This window comes from Chanos chanos, chromosome 8 (genome assembly GCF_902362185.1).
Source record: "Chanos chanos chromosome 8, fChaCha1.1, whole genome shotgun sequence".
Lineage (NCBI taxonomy): Eukaryota > Metazoa > Chordata > Actinopteri > Gonorynchiformes > Chanidae > Chanos > Chanos chanos.
The window spans coordinates 40,982,522-40,997,521 of NC_044502.1; the positions used below are offsets into that span (position 1 = coordinate 40,982,522).

The following is a 15,000-nucleotide window of genomic DNA, read 5'->3' on the forward strand; positions in this document are numbered from 1 at the left end:
ATGGGCAGCCCAGTCCAGATTGCCCGTTCTCTGATGGGAGTATCCCGAGCCATATGTGAAGGTGAACTATCAATTCTCTGGTCACGCCGGTTTGACTCGCTGCATTCTGACGACACCCAGGGCTCAATCATTATCTTCACTGGTCCAAGTAATTAAAAAAAAAAACACACACACACACACTCGCATGCACACACACTCACAGCAAAGTGCGTCACTCAAACCTGGGCCTGGTTCTGCTGTTGTGTCAAGCAGAGCGATTCTGAGAATTATGATATGGACATTTTTCCCTCCCCGTCAAATCAAACTGAAAGAGTGTCTTTTGATAACCACGAGTGGATGTACATTTATGTAATCAAACGATTTTAATAGGACGCTCACCCGGAATGTGAAATGTGTCCGCACCTGCTTTCCACCATCCATCTCTCCTGTGTTTTGGCCGTGCCATTCAGTATATCGTGTCTCTGGTTGGCAGTCCAGTTAACTGCCAGTTTAGACAGCTCTGCCCAGTGTGAGATGAGACTCCATAGATATACTGTGTCTTTTCACTTTTGTGTGTGTGTGCCACACGAGAGCAGAGAAATGGTTGATGTGAACTCAGTAAGAGATGGATGTACTATTATTTCAGTAAGAGATGGATGTATTATTACGCATCAAACAATGTCCCCAGTATGCCCCGCTGCTGTATTAACGCACAGTATTAGCGAATGAGAATGAGGATTAGAGTTACTACTGTATTTTGTCCATGTTCCATTCACATGAATGGTGGCCTCGTGAAAAAGGAGATTTTGAGGCTAAGGTCAGGTTAAGATAAATCATAATGCTTAATAAAGGACAGTTAAAATTTAAATATTCATGCTTATGTTATATAATTATATATGATATTACTAGAGCAGAATATATTATCATAATGTGTAATACGTAGTTACTTAAGTGTAATAAAAAAATAGAAACATATGGATTTTTGCTGTCCATTTGTTGTGCATATGATTTTGCAGGGGGTTAGGCCATATTTAAAAAAATGATAACTGACTGGTACTGGTGTGTGTTGATGAGAGATGCTGGCCCTGTAGCTCTTTGAAGGGCTAATACTCTAATTACCCACTCATATCATTAATGTGAATGTGAAGTAGGCATGAGAGTAATCTAACCTCATCATACCAAAAATGTTTTTGTCAGTAACACAGAGGAAATGTCAGAAATTTCAAATAAGACACAGTCACAACAACAACGTTTGTGCATTTCTTTTTTTAAATGTACAAAGCCGCACAAGTCTTTTTTTTTAACCAGTATTTGAAAATACTCAACATTGAAAGATAGGTAAAATCAACAATAGGAATAATTAAATACCGTAATTAATAGTAACAATAATCATAATTAAAACTCAACTTTTTTTGTCCTCTTTTACAGAAACACCTGAGGGAAGTAAATGAAAACATATGAAAAGAATTACATAATTATGTTTAAAAAAAAAACAGAAAGAAAGAAAGAAAGAAAGAAAGAGTGAGAGAGAGAAAGAGAGAAATAAAGGCAAGACAAGTTAATAAGTGGGATTAGTCCCATTCATTCAGTAATGTACAGCACATTCACCAAAACCTGTGTTTGATGTTGGTGATCAGAGAAGTAGGATTTTTCTGTCACTGTACTATGTTTATGTTATGTGTGAATAACATTATGTTAGGTGTTCGTGTTCACCATTTACACACTGAAAACCACCAAGAGTCAGGTATCCATTCAAAAGGGTTTCTGGTCTGTGTACCAGTGTGTATGAATGTGTACAAATGTATGTGTGTGTGTGTGTGTTTGTGTGTATGTCTATGTGTGTGTGTGTGTGTTTGTGTGTGTGTGTGTGTGTTTGTGTGTATGTGTATGTGAGTGTGTAAGTGCGGGGTAAACAGCACAACAGAGAGGTGCAGATGTAAACAAACACTATGGTCCTTGCAGCTGTTCAAACAATCAGGCAGAATTCTCCATCCTTCCACATTCTGATTTAGACGCCATTCATCTTATCTTTTCAACAGCATCCCAACAACAAAACACAGAATCAAAAATGATGTTACACTCACACACACAAACAAATGCGTGTTTTATCTTTACATTGATCATATGGTTATTTCTCTTTTCAGTACTCTGAACAAAGTTGGTCCTTGAAGACAAACACCAAAAAAAAACAAAAAAAAAAAACAATAAAAAAACCCAGGGAAATCAAAGATGTAAGGAAAGAAGAAAAAACAATATTGAAAATCATATATTCATATATATATATATATATATATATATATATATTTTTTTTTTTTTTTTTTTGTTTGTTTGTTTTTTTTTAAAAAAAAAAAAACTTTGGCTAAAGAATTAGCAGGGTGGAAATGAATAAAGACTGAAAAGATTAAGAGAAAAGCATCAATCAAGAGTGAAGAAAGTGTCGGGGTGTTTTTTCTCTTTCTCTCAGTATGGCCAAACAATTCAAACCACAGACCTCCCACAGATTCGGGGCTGTTATTTATTCTTGATTTTTTTTTTTTTTTCCTCACAGAGGAAAGAAGGAAAGAAAAAAAAAAAGGTGCTCTTCCCAAGAAAGTCATGTTTTATCTGATTGTCCACAGAAAAAAAAAAAGAAAAAAAAAAAAAAAAAGAAAGAAAATTGTGCCGGATCAACCACCCTCGACCCCTCCCCCCCGCCTGGTGACTCCACCCCCCTCCCCGAGAGAGAGAGAGGGCAGGATGGCCCAGCCCAAAAATATACAATCACAGCATATAGAAGACCCTTTACAGGAAAGGAGCCGAGAGTCCAAGCCAGGGCCTGTAAGGCTTTAGCCCTGTATTGTGTGTGTGTGTGTGTGTGTGTGTGTGTGTGTTTACACGTGTGTGTGTGAACAGGTCAGACTACTCTTGAGGTGTCTGGCCGTTTCTCTTTGTGTTGCTCTGGTCCTGAAGGCAGCTTTTGCGGATGATGGGTAAAGGATGTGCCTCAGTGTTAAAAACCCAATCCTCAAACGGCAGCAGGTCATCGTCAGAGAACAGCAGGTACAGGTATCTGTAAGACCACATCAGGACAGGAACCAGAATGACATCAGTCAATCCTGGGGATACAACCACCTCTCCTCTCCTCTCCTCTCCTCTCCTCTCCTCTCCTCTCTTCTCCTTTCCTTCATCCCACAGTTCAGTCAATTTATCAATTTAATCAATGCTTTCTAATAAATATAAACTTATGTTTTATCAATAAATAGGCTTTCAAAGCCATAGTCTTGCATATGAATGACATTAGAGAGAAAAATGCATGAAAATTGTCTTGGCACACAAATAATCAATGACACCAGCCTGAAAATGTCTTCCAAACTGACAACTGGAACATAATGAAACATTCATTTTATGTGGCTATGTACTAGGCAGATTTGATTTCTAGGTAAAATCAGTTGTCTGCAGTGGAGGATCTCTTCACAAAGAACACAAAGATCCTACGCAATCTCTCCCTTAAGCTTTCTAAGCTTACATCTGCTCTGACAATGACACCTCCTTCACTCCCCTCTGCTCCTCTCTCAATTCTGCCAGAGATGATCCCACAGAGGAGCTGCGAGGCAGAGTCAGGGTGTGAGAGGCAGGAACAGAGAGTATCAAATGTTATATATATATATATACACACACACACACACACACACACATATATATATATATATATTACAGATGACCTGAGCTACATATTCTAGTGTGACTTCATTCGTGTTTGGAATTTCTGGAAGCAGAACAGGGAGCTTTGTAAGGAATGCCAGAATGGGAATTGCACTCACTTGAGCGTTTCGGACAGGAAGAAGCTCTGCTGCATATTGTCATGGCTTACGGCAGTGGAGTACACGTCTCGGATTCCGGAGAAGCCGCCATCCACGCGACAGTATTTTTCCAGAGCCTAAATCACAAAAAAAAAAGTGGTTACTTGATTTTAATGGGTCAGAGTAGGGATGTCACAAGAACCGATGCTTCGGGACCAAGTCGATGCCAAAATTCTGAAAACGTGACGGTGCTCGTTTTTCTTCCGGACCTGATGGGGGCAGCATATTCACCTACGAGTGTTCTAGTCAGCTGTTAAATGCCAAAGGAAGGAGAAGAACGCCTACCAGGATGGAAGAACAACAACACGTGGAGGATGGTGATAAGTGCAACTGCAGCGACAGCTCCGCCTCAACTTGTTGAAAAAAAACCCCAGTAACAGTCGTGTATGGAAGTACTTTGCTTTCGAGGCGGATCATCAGGCATTAATAATAAATTTGTAAAAAACAGTATGCAGTTTTTAATAAAGAGGTGTATGTTGAAGTGCATGGGATTTATTGTTTAGTTTTTGTTTTTTACCGTGGTATCGAATTGGATATCGAGAATGATGGAATTTCACTAGTATTGGTATCGACTACTAAATTTCTGGTATCGTGACACACCTAGCTCCGAGTCATTAGAATGAGACAAAAAATGTCTTTAGTTCCAAGAATTCCAATTGTGTATGCAAAGATATGACACTAAAGCTTGTCAAACACAGTTGAACATTTCCTGCTACACTTTGAAGAACAAGTCTTTGTGATTAGGTATCGTAATACTACAGTCATCTATTCATGAATGCTTTGTTTCAGACAACATTTAAGGCCACGGTGAAAAACAACAGTGCGCCCTTGTTCTTCATAGTGTAACCAAAAAATGAGCAGCAAAGTTTGACAAGCCATTAAAAAGAGAAGAAAGAGGAGGGCACACTCTCTCCGCTAATGATGGCAGACAGTTACACTGCCATAATGAATGGACTTTCCCTGTAGCACAGATCTGTTTGTGGTTTCTACACAGCCCAATAATTAACACATCAGCTAGTCTACCACAAGACACCACTATCACGAACAACCTTTCAACTGATCAAATCCACAGTCTGGATGTCACTTCCAAAACTTATGTCTAAATGTTAAAAAAAAAAATTATTCTATCTTCACAGACATGGTATTCCACTCAACTTATATCAAATATTAACATAATAAAGTGCCCATAAGCCAGCCATGGTTTCATTTTTAATGATGTTCTTCAATATATATATTTTTTCTCTGAATATCGTTTCAGACCAATCATAAATTGATCATTAACAATATACAATATTTAGACGTTCCTGATTTAAAATGCTTTGGAGTGGTCTAGAACTATGTTAAATCAGGAAACTCAAGCAAACGCCAGCATATTTATTTTGATTCTGAGTGATTCATTCTAATTAGTCCAAAATATTCAAAGGCTTAAAATGTGTTAAATACATAGACACACACACACACACACACAGACACACACAGACACAGCAATCCAGCACTGTAATTATTGCTATTGTTCTGTCTCTAAACTATCATTGCAATGAGAGAGCTTTTTGTTAACGATGAATATGTGTAATTTCTGTGCAAGAATGTACATATTATTACAATTATTGTTATAAGCAGATACCCTTTGACATAGAAATAATCCAATTTGTGTGAAATAGCCTCCTCTTTGCATAACACATTGTATATCTAAGATGAATATGATAAAGTTGAATTTGTTAAATTTTTCTCACCTCTACTGCCTCCCAGCCCCATTGCCTGTATTTGGGGTCATGGGTCAAACGCCACATGTACATGTAACTCTCGATGACCTCTGGCCTGAGGATGTAATAACGGTCGCTGAGTCTGGAGGCCGTCGCCTCCGTGCCTCCGTCGAACCGGAATGCCTCTGGCCCTAGTTTCGTGGCTGATAACAATAGCACAAAAGCATCAATATGAAAAGCAATAATATGAATTTTTCATTCAACAAACACAAGCAAAGTCCTTTTTTGTGTGTGTTTTTGTGTGTGTGTGTGTGTGTTTGTGTGTGTGTAACAGAGAGAGAACGAGAGAGAGAGAGTGTGTGTATATGTTCTCTTTGTAAAAGATGAGAAAAAAAAAAGAGGCAATCATCAGTCAGAGAGAAAAGAGGTTTGTCCCCATAGCCTCATGCTCCACAGGTTTTCCCCTTTGTCTCTTTGTATGCAGCTTCTTAAAGGCCACATTGTGAAAGGAGCAGTTAGAAAAAAAAGAGAATCATCATCGAAAAAAAAAAAAAAAAACCATATTGAATTTTATGTTATGAATAAATATTCGCCACAATAAATGAATGGCAAACGTGGGGTAGTGTAAGTGCAAACTATCAGTTCAGGAAATTGTTTCTTCCAAAACCATATTCTGAATTTCATACTGTATCAAATCAAATTATGCTGCCAATGACAATGACATTACTGAACACAGTGTTTGGAATGTATTGTTCCGCAGAGAAAGCTGGTCATATATTTAGGCGCAGGGACAAGAGGCAGAGACAGGGGGTGACTGTGGAAGAATCATTGCCTAGACAATGCCACTGAGGTCATCAGCATTGGGTTCCATAGAGGAATGACTTTATCCAATCAGAAACATGAACCCACTGACAATACCTGCTACAAAACAAGTTTGACAGTCTGGCTTTTGCTATCTTGTCCAGTTAACTAACTTGAACTGATGTATTTATGACAGGTTACACGAATATATGACAGAAGGAAGAAACACCAGTCTGACTCTGTCCACATGCTGTCTAGAGAGCGATATATCCCTAGGAATCTGTCAGACAGGTTAACTGTTCACTCGCATGTTTGTGTCAGGGTGAGCATTTGTTTCTTCTGTGTGTTGTATTTGTTTTCGCATCTCTCTCGTCCTTTTTCTCTTTCTCCTTGACAACCACACGAGAGAGGTCAGGTCACCAAACGACAGTATTTCATGGCGCTGCTTCCAAGTCAAAAACAGTTTTGATCTGCTGAAATGTGTATCTCCAGTATCACCTACACATGTCTCTTATGCTAACAGCAACAATCCAGAACATATTCTCAGAGGAGGCACATTCACTGTTGATTTTCACTGTTAAAGGCTAAATATACTATGAGCCTCTTCAATGTTGAGCTAATCTTTTTTTCCTCTTTCAAATACATGTAATCTCACAGATGTTAAGAAGCTTGATAAAATATTGAGCATACTCTAAAAAGATAAGATAAAAAAAAAAGCAGAAACTGGCAAAAAAAGAAACCGATGACGTGTCTTTTGACATGGTGATCAAAAGTGTTCCGAGTGTTTCAAGAAAACTGAAAAGTGACGTTAACTTGTGGAACCCTTTTGAGGTTGTTTTTTGTTTTTTTTTATGGTAGGACGTGCCGTTTCAAATTTAAAAAGAAAAAAAAAAAGAAAACTGCCGTTGATAATCAAACAAGCTGTTTCAAAAACACCTCAACAGTGTTCTTCTCTCTAAAAATTTCTCTCTCTCTCTCTCACTACACTGCTAAGAGTTGATACGCAGTCAATCAGGTTTAAGAAAGGCTTGTCCAGACAAGAGCAACTTCTGTTGTTTCTGATCTCAATATCAACACTCAATCTAAACTCACACATTTGATTCTGGTGAGTAACTGTCTGTGGGTCTCAGAGCGGCTATGAAAAAAAAAAAAAACATTTACTTTTCAAAACCTCACAGCTTGGGCTGGGTCGTTTTTAGTTGTTAAAACACTAGAACTGTAGCCCTACTTTAAAACACGATGCACAATTTTGAAAACTTTTATTTTTTTAATTTGCATCAAAAGAAAAACAAATTTTTTTCTCTCCCAATTAAATTTTACACTCAGCTCCTGAACAGCTTTTGCTAAATACCCCGGAACACATTATGTGGATTTTGCTAGATGAAAATCATGTTTTAGTTTCCATATTGCATACAAAGCTGACATCTAAGTCACTAGAAAGTAAAAATTTTTATAATGACAAAACATTTTTTTTTTTTTTTGTGAATTGTCACACCTGAATTATCAGACTTAACGTCTTATGAGAAACAAAATGGTGGCCCATCTACCGTGCGTCAGCCTGCATTAAACGGATCATTTTAAAAGAGCCGCTTTCCTGTCAGCGGCGTTCTCGACAGAGCTCGTGACTGAGCGGTATCTGCAGAAAACGGGCTCTGAAGGAGAGCACGAGGAGGTACGGAAACAGTCTGTGTCTCACCTGAGTGGGAGGTACGGAAACAGTCTGTGTCTCACCTGAGCGGGTGTAGGACTCGTGGCAGGTGTGTGTGATCTCGGCTGCCAGGTCCAGGTAGTGCTGCCTTTTCTCCGGAGGTCCGTCATCTGCCCCGATACCCACCATACCCCCCGAGAAGCAGGCCAGATGCCCCATCTTGTGGTCCAGGATGCCTCCCCTCCATTCGGCCACGTAGGTCAAGCCCCCGGGGGACTTCTGTACCAGGTTTGTTTCTATAGCCTGAGGACCAAACGGAGAGAGACACACAGACCTTTGTGAAAGACAAATATACAGTAAACAAACATGCATCAAATACACATTAAATAGGAGCACCAGCCTGACTATAAATCAGCTAAATGGACGAACCAATTAACGAAAATCCATTTGTGTGTGTGCGTGTGTTCAAGTGTATTTTGCTTTGAGTTTTATCTAACCAACACAAGACACAAGTGTCATCATTCCTGAATTTCTTGTGTTTTACATTCTGAAGTTTGCCCGTTTTGTGTGACTTACGAGAGTGTTCGGAATGCCGAAGCCTGCTCATAAACAGGTAAGCCTTCAAGAACCTCCCAAAACCTTTTTCCAACCTCCCGGAACAAGAACCTTTTTCCTTACCTCCCAGAACAAGAACCTTTTCCCAACCTCCCGGAACAAGAACCTTTTTCCTTACCTCCCAGAACAAGAACCTTTTTCCTTACCTCCCGGAACAAGAACCTTTTTCCTTACCTCCCGGAACAAGCCCAAATAAAAACTCTCACAGTTCTATTCACCTCCCAAAAACCTTTTTCCAACCTCCCGGAACAAGAACCTTTTTCCTTACCACCCGGAACAAGCCCAAATCGAAACTCTCACAGTTCTATTCACACTCACCAGCTGTCCTATGGTTTTTGTCATGACACTGAAAATGGATTTGAATCCAAATAAGAGGTCACAACTAAAGCATACACCGATTCATTTGTCTCAGAGGGGGAAATAGCCTGAAGTCCCATCCATGCAGTTCTCAAATCAATACGAAGGACATAATTACCAGAATAGAGATGTCTTATGTTCAGCTTAAAAGTGACAATATATTTTACATGCTCAAGAACATTCCTATTCTGACTGAAAAATTCCAGCTACTTCAGCTGGAACGCTGTACATCTGGACACCTTGTTCCGCCAAGCATACCTCCGTTAGACCCTTTGGCTTACACAATGACGGAATAAAATAAGTCGCCTTGAAAGGACTGAAAATGGAAAACGCAGAAACATCTTAGTCGTCTTACCACGCTTGAATGTGGTGCATACACCAGTATGAATTTGCAAAGCACCTTGGGAACTGATGTAACTAGGCCTCTACTTCAAAACATCGCTTTTCAGATTTCGCATTAGTAGAAAGAGAGCAAAAAAAAAAAAAAAAAAAAATTATTTTCAAGACTCAGTATTTGCAAGACTCATAGGTGTAAAATCAATTCTCTTTCCATATTCCCCTGGCATGTTACATGTCTGAAAATGGAACATTTTATGTAACATGTATACAAAAATAATAGTTTCACGTTGTATTCATAAAATGATCTTAACCAGCATAAGAGTCAGTATTCAAAGAGGATACGCTTGTAAAGATGGGCATTAAATGGCCATCAATGAAAATGTACCAGTAGGTCTTTGGTCTGTATCCCTCAATCCAATCCGGACAATCCAAAACCAGTGCTTCTGCAGGAATATGAATACAACTCCAACTTGGATTGACAAAACCATCGATAACAAGTTTCGCGCTCTGGCATATTGCTTAAGGGCCATACACATGAATTCTCACAGCTATTTGCCTATGCGATTGGAACAATATGTGCGTAATTGTATGGGTATGTACGTTTGTCTCTGAAAAGATTTATGTAAGGTAAAACACGCGGTCTGCTCAGAGGCAAATTGAAGTCAAGGCTCATTGAGATTCTATTCAAAATCTGGGGAAGGAGAGAGGTATAAGTCTGAGAGAGACACGTACAAATCTCCATATCGGAGGTGCTCTCCATTCTCCACAGCACAGAGCAATCGGAGACTGTTAAGTTCCTCTTCTTTTTTTTTATCTTTCTTTTTTATTTGCGTTTTTTGTACACAGTCCTTCCTTCGAGAGAGAATACAGAGCAAGGCATCACAGTCGATCGGTTGTTCATGACTCACCTCTTTTCTCTCTCTCTCAGGCCATGTTAACCAATCCACTCACAGCACTGAGTTTCATACACAATGATATCAAAATAAAAAATAAAGAGTAAAAATGAGATCGATTTTAATGATTGAGCCTTTCAGCTGATATGACTATTTCTTTTTATTTAATATTCCAGACGACCTATAGCCTACTCGTTAATATAAATGAGAACGTGAGCTCTGAAAAGATGGTCTTTCATAACGTTAATTACTATCTTAACAGACCTCATGTCCCCAGGGTTAAACCAAGTGAGTCTGTCTAACTGGAGGACTGCTTATTCTAATTGAAGTGTCGAACACGAGAAAATCTTCTCTGTCATTTCTGGAGTCTTTGTTTGAAATGCAAACCTGCCTCACTTTCCTTTATTCACACGCAAAAAAAAAAAAAAATGTTTTGATATGAGAGACGCTTTTGAGCATATCAGCGAAGATCCCAGGATAGTTCCTGGGATGATTAATTATTTAGTCGGTTTCCAGTAAACGGGAACATCCAAGCTCATGATACATGCACAGGATATATGATTAATCTCTCTCAGACTCTTATCTGGACACAGCAACTGCTACTCTCTCACTCTCTCTCTCTCTCTCTCTCTGTTTCTCTTTCTCTGTTTCTCTTTCTCTGTTTCTCACGTGTTTTTCTGTGATTTGCATTCTAACCGTTCTGGGTCCAAACCAGCTGCAGAAATACTGCCCATACCTGCAGAGCGCTGTAGTACATTCTCTTAGCCTCCTCGTCCGTCTTGTCTGACATCAGATATGATTTGATCAGATATTCGTAGAAGCTGTCCCCCAGGCCTCCGATGGAAACATGATCTGAGAGAAGAAAAACAGCGGTTTGAAACACATTCTCCTCTTAACAGCTTAGACCAGTAATGCAAATCCAATCCCAAAATCAACAGCAGTGTAGGAGGGGAGCGTCTACCTGTTATTCCTGAACTTCAATACCGAAACCTGAGTGGTTTTTCAAATATGTGAGTAGCTATAGAGTGCGTAAAGGAGCAGAAATGGCATTTGAGAAATAATCCATTTGAAACAAGGATGAGACACGGTTGTCCCTCTCCGCTTATTGTCATGCAAATAAAGATGCGTTGAGAATAATGTCACATGTGTACAAAAAAAAAAAACCCACGCCATTAATAGATAGAGGTAGGAAGTGGAGGCGGGGGGGGGGGGGGCAATGAGCTCCGTTTCCACCTGCTCACACTTCACCCTTTCTGCTCTCCATCGTCCTCTCCCCCCCCCCCCCACTTCATTAGCCATTTGCTCACGACAACAATTAGTTTCACAATCACCCAGATAACACTTGCTCTTCTTCTCTCTTTTCTAAACGTTTCCACTGTTTTCAGGTGAACCTGAAAGATTCAATTTTCAAAAGGTAATAGGATTCTTTATCATTTTAATAACCCCTTTGCTATGAAGCCTCTGTGCTGAGGCTATGTAGATGACAGTCGTAGAGTAAGAGGGGAGCTGATATATACAGGTGCTGGAATAATGGCACCGTGGGACTCGAACCAACGGAAATGCGCGAGAGGAGAGACTGGAATCTTTCACAACCAATCATATCACATCTCATCCTCCATGTGACCAAAAAAAAAACAAACACTGAAAAATAAACGCAATGCACGAGCACATTTATGAAACATCAGTCGTAAACATATAAGGTAAATGTTAGTGTAAATGTATAAAAGTGATGTATACATGTAAGTTATGAGTTATTTTTCACATAAATGAGTTTTTTTTTTTGTCATAGTGATGCTGTGTCTCATGAATGCAACTGTGTCAAACAGAGAAACGCGGCACTTACGTTGGACCCAGTTTCCACTGACTGGACTCAGGAAGTTGGGGTACAGACCATGTGGTTTCTCAATTTTATTCAGCAGTTTTCGGATATTCATCACCTACCACATAAAACAATCTGAGCGTCAAGCCAGTTTAACTGGTCATGAAACCACACACCGCAGTAACACACGTGCGACAGTAAGTTCATACTCTGTCGATATTTAAAATAAACACACATTCAAGTAAATGCAACAAGCCTGAATGGTTGCCTCTAAATGATTAATAATTTGTGTATTCCATTCCAAAGTGGAATTTACTTATGTACTGTATTTTGTTTTTTCATTGAGTGTTGAAATATGTGGGGATAACATGGTTAATGATGGAGTATTCTGGCCAGACCTTCTCTGTGTAGACGGGGTTTCCGGAGAGTTCCGTCAGGTGCATGAACTCCAGATGGAGAGTGCCAAACTCAGCCAATATACTGCTGCCTGCCGAAGCCCAGCCCCAACTCCAACTATTCCCACTACAACAGAGAGAAAAAAAAAACAGGCAACATAAGCTCCAGCTCCACCATCAGCACTCCAACCAACCGCCCGCCCCCTAACTGCTGTCATGGCAACCATAAGCAGCCTACAAAATGAGGTGCCATTCTAACTGGCCATTTGGAAGCCATGGCAACTGAAAACTAAACCGTGCAGAATGAAGGGAAGAATTCATTCAGATGATAAATAAGAAAAAACAACAATAACAATAATAATAAAAATAAAAAATAATAATAGTAATAATAAAAAACAAAAAAAACAAACAAAATTAAGATAAAATATTTTGTCATGTTTATAGCTGTAAAGAGGAGGGGTCTTAATACCTGGTAACAGAGTGTAGGAAGTCTATTGTGATATTTTTTTTTCTTTCGTGTGTGTGTGCGTGTGTGTGAGTGTGTGTGTGTGTGTAAGAGAGACAGACTGAGTGTGCATGTGCGTGCATGCATGCGTGTGAGAATAATAAAACAGACTGAACAAATCTACACTCGGTGCATCCATTCGAATAAGCACAGCCCAGCAGGGTGAGCATTACAAGAGGAATTTAAAGAGAGGATTTAGTACAGTTTGAAGCTATTAAAATTTCATCTGCAGAAGCAGTTCAGAGGAGAACATCGCTCTCGCTCCTCTGAGTATGTGGAGACTCTGTCTGACTGAGAACCTACTGAAGAGAGGAGTATGGAGCAAAACCAACTGAAAGAGTCCGCCCATTCAGCATCTCTCGCTCTCTCTCCCTCTGTGTGTGTGTGTGTGTGTGTGTGTGTGCGTGCACGCACTGCATTTGTACATCGTTGAATGACCTCTGAAATTAACAGCTACAGGTCTTCTGGTCTTTGTCTGCCACAAAAAGACTTCACTGTCTCAGTGTCACCACTGTATGTGTGTGTGTGTGTGTGTGTGTGTGTGTGATAGAGAGAGAGTGAGAGAGAGAAAAAGAGAGAGAGAGAGAGAGAGTGAGAGAGAGAAAAAGAGAGAGAGAGAGAGAGAGAGAGTCACGCTTTGCTTCTCCTGTGAAAGACTAATCAATAGCTGGGATGTGTCAGGAGAGAAGTCAAAAAGGAAACTTCTGTCTAAGAAAGACTACCAGATAACTCCAGTGAACAAAGAAAAACAACAACAGCAACAACAACAAAACAACTGGATGTAGAATTTGGCTGATGAGGTACACACCTACACACCGCTTATCTGTCTGCTGGGTGACTTGTTTTTGTACGCTTTTCTTCAACCTTCGTCTGTATACATTAGCAATGTTTTCCACTTTTTGTCATGGCCGTATTGTGTATACAATGATTAAGGCCTGCAATTTCTTGCTGAAAACAGTGTATTATTTGTAACGAAGTGTCAGATAAGCACAGTAGTAATGACTGACAGTCAAGTCTGCAGTCAGAAGAGGGTGAGAGACGCACTTACGGGGAGAAAAAGGAAAGTGTGATTCTGATGAATGCATCTAATTAAAATCTGCTCTATGTCATTAACTGTTGAAGGCATAGTTTTCCAGGCATTCAAAATGTGGTTCAAGGAACCCGTTTAAAAAAAAAAAAAAAATACAAGGAGAGGGCTGAAGCACCCTGCACACACTCACATCTCTCTCTCTCTCTCTCTCTCTCTCTCTCTTTCTCTACGTCTCTCTCCCTCTCTCCGTCTTTCTCTACGTCTCTCTCCCTCTCTCCGTCTTTCTCTGCCCAATTTCATTTTTTTTTTAAACAATCAAAGCCTGACCAAATCAGAGGTGAAGAACGGTGACTTGGCTTTAAAGTAAGAAAAGCAAAAAAAAAAAAAAAATACCAGCAAATAAATGCTGATTTCAAAGAAGTTCTTTTTTTTCCTTCCCTCCCTTTGGTAGCTCATGTCCCCCCCCCCCCAGCAGATGAGAGCTTTAAATCAGTCCCACTCGACATTTTACACACCGCGGATGAGCACACATGCTCTCAGTGTGGAGCAGTGGAGAGGAGCATGTAAGTCGGTTTCAGCCAGTATTCAATGTCAGGGTGCAACAAAGGCAGTTTTTTCTGACCTTGAAGATGTGTGCCGCTCATTACTACATTATTAAAAATTTGTCCTTGCTTGTTTGTGTGTGTGTGTGTGTGTGTGTGTGTGCGTGCGTGTGCGTGTGTTTGTGCGTGTGTATGTGTGCACGTGTACATTCATAGTAAGTCTATGCTGCCTGCACTGAGATCTTTTTTCTCCCTGCCCATCTGTAGTCCGTATCCTTGTTACAGTTCAAACTTAAACGGGTGAGGGAATCACTTCATTAAATTTGCCTGCAGCTGTCTGACTGAGCTGGCACTTTAATTGGAACCAGGTGGGTGGCAGAGGTGCCAAAAAATGTCCCCTTAATATCAACCAAAAAAAAAGAAAAAAAAAATTACAAGAGAGAAAGAAAAGACAGATTAAATTCATATATTCGTGGGGAATGTAGGCGTGCTGTGGAGGCGCAGACCTGTGGAATGTGTGAGGCATCTGACCGAG

General features: G+C 39.9%; 1 protein-coding gene across 1 annotated transcript in view; it reads right to left on the reverse strand.

Moving 5' to 3' along the window:
• Window positions 1-2,636: 2,636 nt before the first annotated feature.
• LOC115818417 (mannosyl-oligosaccharide 1,2-alpha-mannosidase IA) overlaps window positions 2,637-15,000 on the reverse strand; it is a 130,771-nt gene continuing 118,407 nt past the window's right edge. The window contains exons 6-12 of the mRNA XM_030781787.1: window positions 12,392-12,515; window positions 12,018-12,111; window positions 10,911-11,026; window positions 8,054-8,273; window positions 5,552-5,724; window positions 3,780-3,895; window positions 2,637-3,028 (exon numbers count right to left, since the gene is read on the reverse strand). Coding sequence (XP_030637647.1) covers window positions 2,878-3,028; window positions 3,780-3,895; window positions 5,552-5,724; window positions 8,054-8,273; window positions 10,911-11,026; window positions 12,018-12,111; window positions 12,392-12,515 — 994 coding nt within the window. The 3' untranslated portion in view covers window positions 2,637-2,877. The remainder of the gene's footprint in view (window positions 3,029-3,779; window positions 3,896-5,551; window positions 5,725-8,053; window positions 8,274-10,910; window positions 11,027-12,017; window positions 12,112-12,391; window positions 12,516-15,000) is intronic.